At 46.3% G+C, this 14,543-nt stretch overlaps 1 protein-coding gene across 2 annotated transcripts in view; it reads left to right on the top strand.

The window, feature by feature from the left end:
• Positions 1 to 9,204: 9,204 nt before the first annotated feature.
• LOC128706607 (exosome complex component RRP43) overlaps positions 9,205 to 14,543 on the top strand; it is a 33,593-nt gene continuing 28,254 nt past the window's right edge. Inside the window, exon 1 of one of the 2 annotated variants that reach the window (XM_070088889.1) lies at positions 9,205 to 9,365. In XM_070088889.1, the coding sequence (XP_069944990.1) occupies positions 9,316 to 9,365 (50 nt within the window). In that variant the 5' untranslated portion in view covers positions 9,205 to 9,315. Of the gene's footprint in view, positions 9,366 to 9,565; positions 9,658 to 14,543 lie in introns of those variants that run through there. The other variant, XM_070088890.1, reaches the window with a different exon arrangement.

The following is a 14,543-nucleotide window of genomic DNA, read 5'->3' as shown; positions in this document are numbered from 1 at the left end:
TTGATCCCCAAGCACAAATAGCATAGGTGAGGTATGGATAAATAAGTGAGTGGTATAGTGTGAGAAGGGCATTTTGCGGCACGTAGTATCGTATCTTGGAGAGGATCCCAACCGTTTTGGATACTTTTTTGGCTATATGCTGGACATGGGTGCTGAAATTCAGGTTGTTGTCAAGGTGTAAGCCTAGGAATTTTCCCCCATTATTTCTGGTAATTAGAGTGTTGTCAATCTTAATGTTAATTTGTGCATCTCCTGCTCTGCTACCAAACATAATATAGTAAGTTTTGTCAGTGTTAAGCGTAAGTTTATTGGCTGTCATCCAAGTCGATATTTTAATCAGCTCCTCATTCACAATGGTGTTGAGGGTGGCAAGATTAGGGTGAGAGATGACATAAGTCGTGTCATCAGCAAAGAGAATGGGTTTCAGGTGTTGGGATACGTTAGGAAGGTCATTGATGTATATGAGGAAGAGCAGGGGACCAAGGACACTTCCCTGCGGAACTCCAGTATCAAGTGGCCGTGTTGCTGATGCTGTGTCTTTAATGGTGACGTACTGATACCTATTAGTAATGTAAGATTTGAAATAAGCAAGCGCATGGCCTCTTATACCGTAGTGGTCAAGTTTGTGGAGTAGGATTTCGTGGTTTACTGTGTCAAAAGCTTTTCTTAGGTCAATAAAAATTCCTAGTGGATATTCCTTATTTTCCAATGCTGTGTAAAGCAGATCTAGCATTTTTATGATTGCATCATTAGTGCTTTTATTTTTCCTGAATCCAAACTGGATTCGTTGTGCTCCCGGTTTTCTGGTGTTTTCACGGTCGCTCTTACGTGATAGAACTTTAATTTGTGTCATCAATCCTATACGATACATCCCTCTAGCGCCTGGAACCAATCTTGGGCGGAAAACATTATATACTGAGTCAAAAAAGGAGAATTATGTGCACTACCTAGCAGAGTTTACTCCCAGAGGGGAATCATAGGCCTGTCCCGTGTGGAAAAATAATAATATTGAACTTTGTGTCAGAGGAAAGAAAGTCTCCCTGAAAGCATTGAGTATACATAGTGTATAGTGTATACTACAGTGGCTCCCTAGTATATTGATGATAAAGGCTAAAGTGTCATTTGAAAACAGGTGAATTTGTAAATGAAGTGATAAGCCTATAGAGACAGGTGCCAGAAGTCGCCAGAAACTTACCACAGGTCAGCTGTTTTTAATAATCTTCCTGGCCTGCTAGTGTACTCGCATATAATCTAGTGATACCAGTGAATAGCAGAATACAGTGTTGTAGTAGCAACTAACCAGTATTATAATGGTACTTAGTGGAGTGGAGTGACTTTCATTAGTTTCTTTTTCTTGAATTACCAGACGTTACTGTGAATTTCATATAACCTGTAGTTACCAACGGTCGCAATATACACAACGAGAAGCAATTATTACTACAGAAAAAGCGCCCTTCCTCCAAAATTTGCACCAGTCAACTATAGTGATAATATAGCATTTATTGTGGTGGAGACGGAAAAAAAAAATAGAGAAGCTAGATACAGCGATTGATAAACAAAGGTGGAGGCTCGACCGTTCGTCATTGTAGGAGTGCCAGCAGTCACCGGCTCTTCAACACGCAAGTTATACTTTTGTATCAATCAAATCACATATTACTCGGGTAGATAATTTCCAGTAGATCCTTCATGTGTTAGCTCAAATCACCGACCAGTATGGTTTAAATAAGTGACCCACTGATCAGATCAGATAGACTGGTCCGAACCCTTGACTGGTCCGAACCCTTGACTGGTCCGAACCCTTGACTGGTCCGAACCCTTGACTGGTCCGAACCCTGGACTGGTTTCAAACGGTTTCGTTGTGCACCACCTAGCAGGTTATTAATAGAATATTCAAGAGGTTGCTAGTAGAATTGCAGTAAATCAACCATTCAAATCATTATGAAGCTGTGTGTAGTCTGTGGTCAGTCAAACAAACGGGCTTCCACATGCATAAATTGTCATTTCTGTGGAAATTGGTGTCACGCCCCTTGTGCAGATATCCAAGAACTAGCTACAAGCAGTATTAAAACAGGGAAGTGTTTTTGGGTATGCCCAAATGAGATAAATCTGTGGACTAAAATCACAAGGGTATTAAAAGAGGTCAACATCAAAGCTGCTTTCATAGAAAACCTGGAAGCTTTCTACAACAGATGGGAACATAAAAAGTCCGGGCTGAATGGTACTGCCCTTGATACTGGCCATGTAGTCAGAAACTGTAAGGCTGGAGATGATGTCCTGGTAGTCAGTAAATGGGGGGCTGATAGTGCTGTCCTGGGAGACAGTAATGGGGAAGCTGGAGGTGCTGTCCTGGGAGACAGTAATGGTGAAGCTGGAGGTGCTGTCCTGGGAGACAGTAATGGTGAAGCTGGAGATGCTGTCCTGGGAGACAGTAATGGGGAAGCTGGAGATGCTGTCCTGGGAGACAGTAATGGTGAAGCTGGAGATTTTGTCCAGGTAGTCGGGAATTATACGCAGGAAGGAATACATATGAATGACCTCATAGGGGACAGGAGCCATAGTAGGGAAACAAGTGTAGTCAAAGATAAGATAAAACCAATATTGCAAACTAGAAATACCGCAGGAAATAGCAAACAAGAGGACTCCACTAGCAATAGTGAGGATATATTACCAAAAACAAATGGTGGGAGCTCCATTGTTGGTGCTAGGGAGGATAGAAGTAAGACAGGGAAACATGCACCAACAGGGAATACAGTCACAGAAACCCAAGGCAAACGGAAACCAAGCCTGTGCACATACTATGCACTCGGTATCTGCTGGCATGGGAAATCTGGAAAAACAGATGGGACGTGCAACTATGACCACCCTAGGAAATGCCATGCCCATATGACAACAGGAAAATGCAAACTCCCTTCCTGTAATCTTTTTCACCCTGAACTGTGTACCTCTTCAGTACAGGAAAGACTGTGCTATAACTTAAATTGCCAGGCATACCATCTAAAGGGGACAAAAAGATACAAAACATCCAGGCCATGGGAAAACCTGGGTAGCCACAGCCACTCAAGAGGGAGAGGTTTTTTAGTGCCAGGAAGGAAAAAAAACTGGCAGGAAATGGCAGAAATCGTACACCAAATCCAGTCATTCCTGGAGTGGAACCACAGTCGATGGCCTCCACTCCAAACCAACAGATACAGATACTAATGCCGGAAAAAAAATCCCCCCCCAGTACCAACAATACCACCAGTCCGATAACATTCTTCTTTGCAAATATACAGGGTCTAAAGCCAGCAACAAACAACAAAATACCTTTCATCCGTGGACTGCTTGCAGAGGCAAAGGCAATGTTCGCGGCTTTCACTGAGACCCACATAAAGGATCACTTGGACAACGAAATATGGATCCCAGGTTACAACCTATACAGATGTGACAGAGTGAACAGGCAAAAGGGGGGGGGGGTTGGCCTGTACATTGCAGAGTCACTTGTTTGCACAGAACTGCTAAATGCCTCAAATGATGTAGTGGAAGTTTTAGCAGTAAAGGTCGAGAACCAAAACCTAGTCATTGTGATAGTCTACAAGCCTCCGGATGCAACATCCCAGCAATTCCAGGAACAGCTGTTAAAAATTGACCACTGTCTGGAAAACCTTCCAGCTCCTGCACCCAACATCTTGCTCCTGGGGGATTTCAACTTAAGGCACCTAAAATGGAGGAATATAGCAAATAATATTGTTGCAGTAATAACACCAGGAGGCAGCTCTGATGAAAACTCACACTCACGCGAGCTTTTAAATCTCTGCACAAAATTCAATTTAAACCAGCAAATAATAGAGCCTACTAGACTGGAGAATACACTAGACCTCATCTTCACTAACAATGATGATCTGATAAGAAATATCACCATATCAAAAACAATATACTCAGATCACAACATAATTGAGGTTCAGTCATGTATGCGCGGATCCCCAGACCGACATAATGAGATTAGTCACGAGGGAGCATTCACCAAATTCAACTTCAATAACAAAAACATAAAGTGGGACCAAGTAAACCAAGTCCTAACCGATATAAGCTGGGAAGATATACTAAGCAACATAGACCCCAACTTATGCCTAGAACAGATTAACTCGGTAGCACTCGATGTATGCACAAGGCTTATTCCTCTAAGAAAAAGGAGGAGTAGATGTAAAACAGAAAGAGACAGGCGCTCCCTTTACAGGCGACGGAAAAGAATAACAGAGCGGCTAAAAGAGGTCAATATATCTGAAATGCGTAGGGAGACACTGGTCAGAGAAATAGCAAGCATCGAACTTAAGCTAAAAGAATCCTTTAGGAGTCAGGAATCGCGGGAAGAACTAAAAGCCATAAATGAAATCGAAAGAAACCCAAAGTATTTCTTCTCCTATGCCAAATCAAAATCGAGAACAACGTCCAGTATTGGGCCCCTACTTAAACAAGATGGGTCCTACACAGATGACAACAAGGAAATGAGTGAGCTACTCAAGTCCCAATATGACTCAGTTTTTAGCAAGCCGCTAACCAGACTGAGAGTCGAAGATCAAAATGAATTTTTTATGAGAGAGCCACAAAATTTGATTAACACAAGCCTATCCGATGTTATCCTGACGCCAAATGACTTCGAACAGGCGATAAATGACATGCCCATGCACTCTGCCCCAGGGCCAGACTCATGGAACTCTGTGTTCATCAAGAACTGCAAGAAGCCCCTATCACGAGCCTTTTCCATCCTATGGAGAGGGAGCATGGACACGTGGGTCGTCCCACAGTTACTAAAAACAACAGACATAGCCCCACTCCACAAAGGGGGCAGTAAAGCAACAGCAAAGAACTACAGACCAATAGCACTAACATCCCATATCATAAAAATCTTTGAAAGGGTCCTAAGAAGCAAGATCACCACGCATCTAGAAACCCATCAGTTACACAACCCAGGGCAACATGGGTTTAGAACAGGTCGCTCCTGTCTGTCTCAACTATTGGACCACTACGACAAGGTCCTAAATGCACTAGAAGACAAAAAGAATGCAGATGTAATATATACAGACTTTGCAAAAGCCTTCGACAAGTGTGACCATGGCATAATAGCGCACAAAATGCGTGCTAAAGGAATAACAGGAAAAGTCGGTCGATGGATCTATAATTTCCTCACTAACAGAACACAGAGAGTAGTCGTCAACAGAGTAAAGTCCGAGGCAGCTACGGTGAAAAGCTCTGTTCCACAAGGCACAGTACTCGCTCCCATCTTGTTCCTCATCCTTATATCCGACATAGACAAGGATGTCAGCCACAGCACCGTGTCTTCGTTTGCAGATGACACCCGAATCTGCATGACAGTGTCTTCCATTGCAGACACTGCAAAGCTCCAGGCAGACATCAACCAAATCTTTCAGTGGGCTGCAGAAAACAATATGAAGTTCAACGATGAGAAATTTCAATTACTCAGATATGGTAAACATAAGGAAATTAAATCTTCATCAGAGTACAAAACAAATTCTGGCCACAAAATAGAGCGAAACACCAACGTCAAAGACCTGGGAGTGATCATGTCGGAGGATCTCACCTTCAAGGACCATAACATTGTATCAATCGCATCTGCTAGAAAAATGACAGGATGGATAATGAGAACCTTCAAAACTAGGGAGGCCAAGCCCATGATGACACTCTTCAGGTCACTTGTTCTATCTAGGCTGGAATATTGCTGCACACTAACAGCACCTTTCAAGGCAGGTGAAATTGCCGACCTAGAAAATGTACAGAGAACTTTCACGGCGCGCATAACGGAGATAAAACACCTCAATTACTGGGAGCGCTTGAGGTTCCTAAACCTGTATTCCCTGGAACACAGGAGGGAGAGATACATGATTATATACACCTGGAAAATCCTAGAGGGACTAGTACCGAACTTGCACACGAAAATCACCCACTACGAAAGCAAAAGACTTGGCAGACGATGCAACATCCCCCCAATGAAAAGCAGGGGTGTCACTAGCACGTTAAGAGACCATACAATAAGTGTCAGGGGCCCGAGACTGTTTAACTGCCTCCCAGCACACATAAGGGGGATTACCAACAGACCCCTGGCAGTCTTCAAGCTGGCACTGGACAAGCACCTAAAGTCAGTTCCGGATCAGCCGGGCTGTGGCTCGTATATTGGTTTGCGTGCAGCCAGCAGCAACAGCCTGGTTGATCAGGCTCTGATCCACCAGGAGGCCTGGTCTCAGACCGGGCCGCAGGGGCGTTGACCCCCGGAACTCTCTCCAGGTAAACTCCAGGTAACTCCAGGCAGGGGTTGAGTATGTTTTGAGTTGGGACAGACAGGAGCGACCTGCTCTAAACCCATGTTGCGCTGGGTTGTGTAACTGATGGGTATCTAGATGGGTGGCGATCTTGCTTCTTAGGACCCTTTCAAAGATTTTTATGATATGGGATGTTAGTGCTATCGGTCTGTAGTTCTTTGCTATTGCTTTACTGCCCCCTTTGTGGAGTGGGGCTATGTCTGTTGTTTTTAGTAACTGTGTGACGACCCCTGTGTCCATACTCCCTCTCCATAGGATGTTAAAAGCGCGTGATAAGTACGATAAGGCACCTAAATTCCTGGGAAATGTTGAAATCACTTGATATGTATTCCCTGGAACGCAGGTGAGAGAGATACATGATAATATACACTTGGAAAATCCTAGAGGGATTAGTACCAAACTTGCACACGAAAATCACTCCCTTTGAAAGCAAAAGACTCGGCAGGAATGCAACATTCCCTCAATGACAAGCAGGGGTGCCACTAGCACGATAAGAGACAGCACAATAAGTGTTAGGGGCCCAAGACTATTCAAGTGCCTCCCAGCATACGAAAGGAGGGTTACCAATAGACCCCTGGCTGTCTTCAAGAAGGCACTGGACAGGTACAGCCAGGCTGTGGTTCGTACGCCAGTTTGCGTGCGGCCAGCAGTAACAGCCTGGTTTATCAGACCCTGATCCACCACGAAGCCTGGTCTCAGAGCCGCGGGGGCGTTGATCCCCGAAACCCTCTCCAGGTATACACCAAATTACCTAAAACCATTAATAGCCCAACAAAAAGCCGCCGTGCTATACAGTTAGTTAGTTTAATATGTTTATTATGCACCCCATACCCATCCTGTGGGCGGTAGTCAAAAGATTACAGAGGTACATAATTGGTCCAGGGACTGGACTCCAAAGTTTTGATAGCTGAGCAAGTTACAGAGGTAATGAACTCACAATTTACAAAGGTAATGAACTCACAATTTACAAAGGTAATGAACTCACAATTTACAAAGGTAATGAACTCCAGGTAAGTCTGGTCACAATCATGACAAGTTACAAAGGTATTTACAGATTACAGAGGTACGTAATGGGTCCAGGGACTGGGCCCCCAAAGTTTTGATAGCTGAACTAGGTACAAAGGTAATGAGCTCACAAGTTACAAAGGTAATGAATTCTGTAGAATGGTTACTTACGTTTATACTTTGGCTACAATCATGAACAAATTATAGAGTAATGAGCAATTCACACTTCCACACCCGGTCACAACTGTAATGAGTTATTGGTGCAAATATTGATTGTTGAGTCACACACACCACACACACACACACACACACACACACACACACACACACACACACACACACACACACACACACACACACATGCTATACAGCCAACGCAAATAACATTTAAGCATTAGGACTAGTTTTTTCGAAATGCATTGCATACAAGTGACTTTCTTCTGGGCCTACCAGTGTTTTATTACATGCAAACTACATTACTTGTAAGTATAAAGAAATATAAATTGTTTTGTATTGTACTTAATGAATGAAGCTACAGATGTGGAAGAGAATGATTTCTTCTATAGCTATCATCCATATATCTATTATTGTAAGCTCGTCCTCTCTTTCATGTTAATTTAATTTTGTCAGTTTATCTTATTCCTATTATATCTCCTTTTATTGTGACTGATCTTCACATAGACGAGTTACTTAGGGGAGGGGTTATCCTAGGTAATTTACACATACAATTATGTATGATAATTTACACATACAACTATGTATGATAATTTACACATACAACTATGTATGAGAATTTACACATACAACTATGTATGATAATTTACACATACAACTATGTATGATAATTTACACATACAACTATGTATGATAATTTACACACATCTATGTATGAGAATTTACACATACAACTATGTATGATAATTTACACATACAACTATGTATGATAATTTACACATACAACTATGTATGATAATTTACACATACAACTATGTATGATAATTTACACATACAACTATGTATGATAATTTACACATACAACTATGTATGATAATTTACACATACAACTATGTATGATAATTTACACATACAACTATGTATGATAATTTACACATACAACTATGTATGATAATTTACACATACAACTATGTATGATAATTTACACATACAACTATGTATGATAATTTACACATACAACTATGTATGATAATTTACACATACAACTATGTATGATAATTTGCGTAATTGTATTTATGTGTACCTGTACCTAAATAAACTTGCTGAAAGAACTCCTGTTCCCTCTTCTTTCATGGCTAAGCTTGGGAGCCCAATGGACATGTCACTTTATCTGATTTTTTTGGGTTATCCCAGGTTTTCTACATATATGCTGCTATGTATGATAATCTATGTAACTGTGCTTGTGTATACCAGAATAAACTTACTTGTTTTTAATTTGTTCCATTGTAATATTTCCACATTGTAAATTAATTAAAATTGTACCATTGTTTGTTACAATGTAATTTTTGTTAACTAATTTTAAAGCTGTAATTACTGTACTCATCTGCCCATAATTCTCTACATACAAAGGGGCTTTTGGGATGTACACCCAACTGTTATATTCCTTTGTACAACTATGTATCATGTCAAAAAAACGTTCTCATTCTTATTCCTTTTTGTGCAATATTTCTTTAACAGTTACCCCTCGAATTTCATCATCCCTCTTCTGTATATAAAACTATATTTATTCTCTATAAAATGTATTTTTTATTAATATTTTTGGGTGTCTGGAATGGATTAATTGAATTTACATTATTTCTTATGGGAAATATAAAAGAAAAATACATTTTATATAGAATAACTATCATTTTACATATAGAAGAGAGAAGCTGGACACTGAGTCGTCACTGACCCTTACAAACACAAACAACAACAAGAATTTTGTAGTTTTCACGTCGTTTTTAACATTGTTTAAAACATTACTGTTATATTATACGAGTCCATCATGACGACAATGGACATCTGGAAGACTTTTGAGCCTGATACTTACTACAAGTGAGAGATACTGCCATATTGATTTTATTTTCATTAGTTATGCCACGTTGTGCTACCTTTCATAGCGCCATCGTGGAGAGTATTAATATAATGGTATAGATGTTAGCTTCCAGCTATAAGCTACAGACTGTAAGCTTCCAGCTGTAAGCTGCAGACTGTAAGCTTCCAGCTGTAAGTGGTGGCCTGGTGGTTAACGCTCTCGCTTCACACGGCGAGGGTCTGGGTTCGATTCCCAGCCAGAGTAGAAACATTGGACGTGTTTCTTTCCACCTGTTGTCTATGTTCCCCATCAGTAAGATGGTTACCTGGGTGTTAGTGGACTGGTGTGGGTCACATCCTGGGTGTTGGTGGACTGGTGTGGGTCACAACCTGGGTGTTGGTGGACTGGTGTGGGTCACATCCTGGGTGTTGGTGGACTGGTGTGGGTCACAACCTGGGTGTTGGTGGACTGGTGTGGGTCACATCCTGGGTGTTGGTGGACTGGTGTGGGTCACAACCTGGGTGTTGGTGGACTGGTGTGGGTCACATCCTGGGTGTTAGTGGACTGGTGTGTGTCACATCCTGGGTGTTGGTGGACTGGTGTGTGTCACATCCTGGGTGTTAGTGGACTGGTGTGGGTCACAACCTGGGTGTTGGTGGACTGGTGTGGGTCACAACCTGGGTGTTGGTGGACTGGTGTGGGTCACATCCTGGGTGTTGGTGGACTGGTGTGGGTCACATCCTGGGTGTTGGTGGACCTGGGTGTTGGTGGACTGGTGTGGGTCACATCCTGGGTGTTAGTGGACTGGTATGGGTCATATCCTGGGTGTTGGTGGACTGGTGTGGGTCACAACCTGGGTGTTGGTGGACTGGTGTGGGTCACATCCTGGGTGTTAGTGGACTGGTGTGGGTCACATCCTGGGTGTTGGTGGACTGGTGTGGGTCACATCCTGGGTGTTGGTGGACTGGTGTGGGTCACATCCTGGGTGTTGGTGGACTGGTATGGGTCATATCCTGGGTGTTGGTGGACTGGTGTGGGTCACAACCTGGGTGTTGGTGGACTGGTGTGGGTCACATCCTGGGTGTTAGTGGACTGGTGTGGGTCACATCCTGGGTGTTGGTGGACTGGTGTGGGTCACATCCTGGGTGTTGGTGGACTGGTGTGGGTCACATCCTGGGTGTTAGTGGACTGGTGTGGGTCACATCCTGGGTGTTGGTGGACTGGTGTGGGTCGCATCCTGGGTGTTGGTGGACTGGTGTGGGTCACATCCTGGGTGTTGGTGGACTGGTGTGGGTCGCATCCTGGGTGTTGGTGGACAAAATAGAGCGAAACACCAACGTCAAAGACCTGGGAGTGATCATGTCGGAGGATCTCACCTTCAAGGACCATAACATTGTATCAATCGCATCTGCTAGAAAAATGACAGGATGGATAATGAGAACCTTCAAAACTAGGGAGGCCAAGCCCATGATGACACTCTTCAGGTCACTTGTTCTATCTAGGCTGGAATATTGCTGCACTCTAACAGCACCTTTCAAGGCAGGTGAAATTGCCGACCTAGAAAATGTACAGAGAACTTTCACGGCGCGCATAACGGAGATAAAACACCTCAATTACTGGGAGCGCTTGAGGTTTCTAAACCTGTATTCCCTGGAACGCAGGAGGGAGAGATACATGATTATATACACCTGGAAAATCCTAGAGGGACTAGTACCGAACTTGCACACGAAAATCACTCACTACGAAAGCAAAAGACTTGGCAGACGATGCACCATCCCCCCAATGAAAAGCAGGGGTGTCACTAGCACGTTAAGAGACCATACAATAAGTGTCAGGGGACCGAGACTGTTCAACTGCCTCCCAGCACACATAAGGGGGATTACCAACAGACCCCTGGCAGTCTTCAAGCTGGCACTGGACAAGCACATAAAGGCAGTTCCTGATCAGCCGGGCTGTGGCTCGTACGTTGGTTTGCGTGCAGCCAGCAGCAACAGCCTGGTTGATCAGGCGCTGATCCACCAGGAGGCCTGGTCACAGACCGGGCCGCGGGGGCGTTGACCCCCGAAACTCTCTCCAGGTAAACTCCAGGTAAACTGGTGTGGGTCACATCCTGGGTGTTGGTGTACTGGTGTGGGTCACATCCTGGGTGTTGGTGGACTGGTGTGGGTCACATCCTGGGTGTTGGTGGACTAGTGTGGATCACATCCTGGGTGTTGGTGGACTGGTGTGGGTCACATCCTGGGTGTTAGTGGACTGGTGTGGGTCACATCCTGGGTGTTAGTGGACTGGTGTGGGTCACATCCTGGGTGTTGGTGGACTGGTGTGGGTCACATCCTGGGTGTTAGTGGACTGGTGTGGGTCACATCCTGGGTGTTAGTGGACTGGTGTGGGTCGCATCCTGGGTGTTAGTGGACTGGTGTGGGTCGCATCCTGGGTGTTAGTGGACTGGAGTGGGTCGCATCCTGGGTGTTAGTGGACTGGTGTGGGTCGCATCCTGGGTGTTAGTGGACTGGTGTGGGTCGCATCCTGGGTGTTAGTGGACTGGTGTGGGTCGCATCCTGGGTGTTGGTGGACTGGTGTGGGTCACATACTGGATGTTGGTGGACTGGTGTGGGTCGCATCCTGGGTGTTGGTGGACTGGTGTGGGTCACATCCTGGGTGTTGGTGGACTGGTGTGGGTCGCATCCTGGGTGTTGGTGGACTGGTGTGGGTCACATCCTGGGTGTTGGTGGACTGGTGTGGGTCGCATCCTTGGTGTTGGTGGACTGGTGTGGGTCGCATCCTGGGTGTTGGTGGACTGGTGTGGGTCACATCCTGGGTGTTGGTGGACTGGTGTGGGTCACATCCTGGGTGTTGGTGGACTGGTGTGGGTCACATCCTGGGTGTTGGTGGACTGGTGTGGGTCACATCCTGGGTGTTGGTGGACTGGTGTGGGTCACATCCTGGGTGTTGGTGGACTGGTGTGGGTCACATCCTGGGTGTTGGTGGACTGGTGTGGGTCACATCCTGGGTGTTGGTGGACTGGTGTGGGTCACATCCTGGGTGTTGGTGGACTGGTGTGGGTCACATCCTGGGTGTTAGTGGACTGGTGTGGGTGGCATCCTGGGTGTTAGTCGACTGGTGTGGGTCACATCCTGGGTGTTAGTGGACTGGTGTGGGTCACATCCTGAGTGTTAGTGGACTGGTGTGGGTCGCATCCTGGGTGTTAGTGGACTGGTATGGGTCCCATCCTGAGTGTTAGTGGACTGGTGTGGGTCACATCCTGGGTGTTGCTGGACTGGTGTGGGTCACATCCTGGGTGTTGGTGGACTGACGTGGGTCACATCCTGGGTGTTGGTGGACTGGCGTGGGTCACATCCTGGGTGTTGGTGGACTGGTGTGGGTCACATCCTGGGTGTTGGTGGACTGGTGTGGGTGGCATCCTGGGTGTTAGTCGACTGGTGTGGGTCACATCCTGGGTGTTAGTGGACTGGTGTGGGTCACATCCTGAGTGTTAGTGGACTGGTGTGGGTCGCATCCTGGGTGTTAGTGGACTGGTATGGGTCACATCCTGAGTGTTAGTGGACTGGTGTGGGTCACAACCTGGGTGTTAGTCGACTGGTGTGGGTCACATCCTGGGTGTTAGTGGACTGGTGTGGGTCACATCCTGGGTGTTAGTGGACTGGTGTGGGTCGCATCCTGGGTGTTAGTGGACTGGTGTGGGTCACATCCTGGGTGTTAGTGGACTGGTGTGGGTCGCATCCTGGGTGTTTGTGGACTGGTGTGGGTCACATCCTGGGTGTTAGTGGACTGGTGTGGGTCACATCCTGGGTGTTAGTGGACTGGTGTGGGTCACATCCTGGGTGTTAGTGGACTGGTGTGGGTCGCATCCTGGGTGTTAGTTGACTGGTGTGGGTCACATCCTGGGTGTTAGTGGACTGGTGTGGGTCACATCCTGGGTGTTAGTGGACTGGTGTGGGTCACATCCTGGGTGTTAGTGGACTGGTGTGGGTCGCATCCTGGGTGTTAGTCGACTGATGTGGGTCACATCCTGAGTGTTAGTGGACTGGTGTGGGTCGCATCCTGGGTGTTAGTGGACTGGTGTGGGTCACATCCTGGGTGTTAGTGGACTGGTGTGGGTCACATCCTGGGTGTTAGTGGACTGGTGTGGGTCGCATCCTGGGTGTTAGTGGACTGGTGTGCGTCGCATCCTGGGTGTTAGTGGACTGGTGTGGGTCACATCCTGGGTGTTAGTGGACTGGTGTGGGTCACATCCTGGGTGTTAGTGGACTGGTGTGGGTCGCATCCTGGGTGTTAGTGGACTGGTGTGGGTCGCATCCTGGGTGTTAGTGGACTGGTGTGGGTCGCATCCTGGGTGTTAGTGGACTGGTGTGGGTCGCATCTTGGGTGTTAGTGGACTGGTGTGGGTCGCATCCTGGGTGTTAGTGGACTGGTGTGGGTCGCATCTTGGGTGTTAGTGGACTGGTGTGGGTCGCATCCTGGGTGTTAGTGGACTGGTGTGGGTTGCATCCTGGGTGTTAGTGGACTGGTGTGGGTCGCATCCTGGGTGTTAGTGGACTGGTGTGGGTCGCATCCTGGGTGTTAGTGGACTGGTGTGGGTCGCATCCTGGGTGTTAGTGGACTGGTGTGGGTCACATCCTGGGTGTTTTAGTGGACTGGTGTGGGTCGCATCCTGGGTGTTAGTGGACTGGTGTGGGTCACATCCTGGGTGTTAGTGGACTGGTGTGGGTCACATCCTGGGTGTTAGTGGAATGGTGTGGGTCACATCCTGGGTGTTAGTGGACTGGTGTGGGTCACATCCTGGGTGTTAGTGGACTGGTGTGGGTCACATCCTGGGTGTTAGTGGACTGGTGTGGGTTGCATCCTGGGTGTTAGTGGACTGGTGTGGGTCACATCCTGGGTGTTAGTGGACTGGTGTGGGTCACATCCTGGGTGTTAGTGGACTGGTGTGGGTTGCATCCTGAGTGTTAGTGGACTGGTGTGGGTCGCATCCTGGGTGTTAGTGGACTGGTGTGGGTCGCATCCTGGGTGTTAGTGGACTGGTGTGGGTCGCATCCTGGGTGTTAGTGGACTGGTGTGGGTCACATCCTGGGTGTTAGTGGACTGGTGTGGGTCACATCCTGGGACACTGACCTAATTTACCCGAAATGCGGAGCATAGCAAGGAACTTTATATATAGTAGTATGTCATTGTTATCA

The sequence above is a fragment of the Cherax quadricarinatus genome, chromosome 26 (genome assembly GCF_038502225.1).
Source record: "Cherax quadricarinatus isolate ZL_2023a chromosome 26, ASM3850222v1, whole genome shotgun sequence".
In the NCBI taxonomy this organism is placed as follows: domain Eukaryota; kingdom Metazoa; phylum Arthropoda; class Malacostraca; order Decapoda; family Parastacidae; genus Cherax; species Cherax quadricarinatus.
Note: the sequence above shows the minus strand (reverse complement) of the source record. Positions and strands in the feature narration are given on the sequence as shown.